General features: G+C 41.8%; 1 protein-coding gene across 1 annotated transcript in view; it reads left to right on the top strand.

The window, feature by feature from the left end:
* Positions 1–162, top strand: part of SSR4 (signal sequence receptor subunit 4) — a gene marked incomplete at its 5' end in the record, with an annotated part of 4,086 nt that extends 3,924 nt beyond the window's left edge. The window contains one exon of the mRNA XM_057389165.1: positions 15–162. Coding sequence (XP_057245148.1) covers positions 15–145 — 131 coding nt within the window. The remainder of the gene's footprint in view (positions 1–14) is intronic.
* Between the last annotated feature and the right edge of the window lie 283 nt (positions 163–445).

The following is a 445-nucleotide window of genomic DNA, read 5'->3' as shown; positions in this document are numbered from 1 at the left end:
GGGGTTTTGGGGTGCTCTGGTGACCCCAAATTCCCCACAGGGCGCTTGGAACGGTCCCTGGGTGTCCACAGAGGTGGTGGCAGCGGCCATCGGGCTCGTGGTTTATTACCTGGCCTTCAGCACCAAGAGCAGCATCCAGGCCTAGAAAACTCAAAAAAAACCCCCCAAAAAACTGTAAAAATTCTTCAAAAACTGCCAAAAAAAATGCATCATAAAATCCTCAAAAAACGTTTCAAACGCGCTCAAAAAAACCCTCAAAAATAACCCCAGAAAACCTATAAAAACCCTCAAAAAAAACTAAAAAAAAAGTCAAAAAAACGCCCAAACCCCCCAAAAACCCATAAAAAATAAACCCCAAAAAACTCCCAGAAAACACTCAAAAAACCCCAACAAACCTTCCAAAAAAACCGCAAAACGCTTATAAAAATTTTCAAAAAAACCCTCA

This window comes from Malurus melanocephalus, unplaced genomic scaffold (assembly GCF_030028575.1).
Source record: "Malurus melanocephalus ecotype Western Australia unplaced genomic scaffold, MMel_1.1 scaffold_3795, whole genome shotgun sequence".
Classification (NCBI taxonomy): domain Eukaryota; kingdom Metazoa; phylum Chordata; class Aves; order Passeriformes; family Maluridae; genus Malurus; species Malurus melanocephalus.
This window is presented reverse-complemented; position numbering and strand designations above follow the sequence as displayed.